A 3,100-nucleotide genomic window follows, 5' to 3' on the forward strand; every position below is an offset into this window, starting at 1 on the left:
TCACCCTTTGGGAAAGAGTGAGGGGAGGAATTCAAAACAGCTACATGGAAATGAAAACTGAAGGAAGCAGCACAGTATTAATCAGCATGAGTTCAGAGCCTTCTGACTGGGTTAGGTGTCTCTGTGGAGAGAGAAAATTAGTTACTTATTTTGTAGAGATTGCATTTTTGCAGTCATAGAAGTGATTTACAGACAGATCCCACATAAAACTTGAATATATGTAATATGTATTGCAGAATATTTCTTCAGCAAGCTGAAAAGTCACTGGGTGCTCTTAGAGTTAGGCTGAAGAGTTTACAAGCTTTTTTTTTTTTTTTTTTATTCCTTCAGTGTGATGAACGGGGAGTTTGTCACAAGAAATCTGGCTAGCTTGGTATCTCACACTGCTTTCAACAGACAAAATTCCAGTTAGTCACTTAATAATAGTACTAGTGTTGTCATACCTCTGAGTTCCCCAGAACATGATCTCTTTTTCTGTTGTGCAAGTGGGAAAGGAAGAATTTAAACATTTCTCCAGGATTTCTGACTATCATACAGAGATTCTTATTCCACTATATTGATTAACGACCAAGCCTGGAGACCAAGGAGGCCAAATCCAAGCTTTCTTATGGCACTGTTTCTTTGGTGTGCCTCAGTTGAGGTCTTTATTTTTTGTGTGTGCTGTGCAGAAGATCCAAGTTGCAGAGTTTCAGGGAGGTACAAGGCAGGAGCACTGGAAAAGTGCAGTAAGGTTTGAATGCACTGAAAAATTGCCTGATGGGTAACAGTGTTGGGCTTCCAAGTGAATCATGATGAGCTGTGTGCTGTTAACCAGAATGATTCTAGTGTTGAATGCTAGGTAGTACTAAACATAATTGTATTTGATGTGGCCTAATACAACAGGGTTTTGCAGGGTAGGTAAATTTAAATTTTTTTAGAAGTCAGAAGTTAAGGTGAAACATCATACTAACGTGTTAAAAATTAGTCTGTCTGAAGAATGGAGAATGGCAAGGCCAGCCAAGGACTACGCCACACCAGCTGGGTCTCAGGCAAGGAAAATGAGTAAGACTGCCAGGCAAAGAAGTTGTAGACTGTCCATAACTTGGACATCTCTGTAATACATCCTTTATGTTTGTGTTCTCTGGGATTGACAGAACTGTGTTTGGTGTGGTGAGAGGGAGTTCGTAGCCAGGTGGCAAAGGCGACAAAAGGGGTTTTTTTTCAAGGGACGGTTGTCCTTGATGCTCTTCCAGTGCAGATCTGAATGTAAAATCCCTCCAAGGTTTGCATGCAGCATCACTTTGTTTTCCTTGTCTCTTTTCCAGAACTGGTCAGGAATGAAGTGCCAATTCAAACTGCTGCGCATGGCTGTTGCCTTGATCTGTAGTAAGTATCATGCAATACTTGGCACCACACATGCAATCATGTTTTGTTTGTCCTTGTCGTAAGAGTTTGTGCTGATTCAGAGTTTTGACTTTGCAGCAGTTTTGGTAGGAACTTGCAGCTGGACCTTCTGGCAGCAGAAACCACATCATTCTCAAATGCAGATTGTGGCTTTCAACATGAGCATTTGTAAATGAGGATTTGTTGTCAGCTAGCATCTGTAGCTTGTGGCATTTGTGAAGACCTGGGACCTAAATGTCTCGTCTTTGAGTATGCAAACAAGCAATGCTTTCATAATGATAATACTTAAGTTTCCTAGAGCGCTTCCTATCTGGGATGTCAACAGCATTATACGCGCATTAATTAATTATCTTTCAGCCATATTCCTAGGGTGGCACGATAAGGGAAACTAGGCTGTGTATTCATCACAGACAATTGTCTTCAGTCATCGCTTTTTTTTTATGGTTCTTGTATAAATTTTGGAAGGCAAACATTACCCCACCTGTCTACACTTCCATGAACCCAGACCACTTACCAGCCACTGGGGAGACCTCATGTCTGTGCGCCGCAACCCTTTCGTAGCCATGGCTTCCCAGCTTCCCTATGCTCACTGTACAAGGCGGTTTCCCCCCCTCCATCTCTTCAGGGATACAGTGCTACCTGCAAGACGGACTTAAGAAGGGATAGACCTAGACAATCAATTTCTTTTTCCTTCTTTGTTCCAGTGAGCTTTGAATTTGGAAGAGCCGTGTGGCTGCGATTCCACCCCTCTGCTTACCCACCGTGCCCACACCCCAGCTTTATGGCTCACCTGGGAGGGGTGATGGTTGGAATCACCCTTGGCGTCATCATCCTGAGGAACTATGAGCAGAGACTCCAAGATCAGACTTTATGGTGGATCTTCCTTTCTATTTATGTAATTTTTGTCTTGTTTGCCATCTTCTGGAACATTTTTGCCTACAGCCTGTTGGATCTAAAGCTACCTCCCCCTCCTTGAAAACATAGGACAGAAAACTCAAGAGCGGAAGTAATCTGTCAGCTATATTAAATGAACGAAGATGGAGGATCTATTTTTATATTCAACTTAGGGGAGGATAATTCTTTTGAACACAAGTGTGTGCTGGAGAAGATGCCTAAAGATCTCACGAAAAAATGGGCTGATCAGTTTGTTCACAAATCTAGCAGATACTGTAATATTGGCTGGCCTGGACCCTGCAGTTTCTCCACTGCCAGGACTCCCATTGGGCAGCTTGTACCTGGGCACATATCACGCGGTTTGTTAGCACACATGAATATTTTGTATGAGATATTTGTATTTTCCAGGTCACTGCTGGAATTATGGCCAGTTGTTGAATGAACCTCCTCAATATTACTGAATACTAAAAGGGAGAAAGAGCAGACATTTACTAGAGACTCGCATTGTACTCACAAGGCAGCTTGGGTTTGGTTTCTACAGACACATCTGCCTGTTCAGCCATGCCAGTGCCACTGTCTAATTACTTGAATGGTTCCTAAGATATTTAGCCTATGGTGAAACCTGTCTTATGCACCTTTCAAAGGAATCAGGAGAACTTGATCACCCAAAGTGATGGAGACTGGTCTTCAACTACAGGTCAAATGAAATTGCACTATAAACCTTGGGAACTCTTAGACTGTTGTGGACACCCAGCCAGAGGTGACTTTTACTGTGCATGTTTCACTTGATTTTTCATTATTTCCCCCCTGTGCCCCACCCCCC

General features: G+C 42.6%; 1 protein-coding gene across 1 annotated transcript in view; it reads left to right on the forward strand.

The window, feature by feature from the left end:
- Positions 1-2,359, forward strand: part of RHBDL3 (rhomboid like 3) — a 63,011-nt gene extending 60,652 nt beyond the window's left edge. Inside the window, exons 7-8 of the mRNA XM_035891632.1 lie at positions 1,305-1,365; positions 2,088-2,359. Coding sequence (XP_035747525.1) covers positions 1,305-1,365; positions 2,088-2,359 — 333 coding nt within the window. The remainder of the gene's footprint in view (positions 1-1,304; positions 1,366-2,087) is intronic.
- Positions 2,360-3,100: the final 741 nt, after the last annotated feature.

This window comes from Egretta garzetta, unplaced genomic scaffold (genome assembly GCF_000687185.1).
Source record: "Egretta garzetta isolate BGI_Z169 unplaced genomic scaffold, ASM68718v1 scaffold213, whole genome shotgun sequence".
Taxonomy (NCBI): domain Eukaryota; kingdom Metazoa; phylum Chordata; class Aves; order Pelecaniformes; family Ardeidae; genus Egretta; species Egretta garzetta.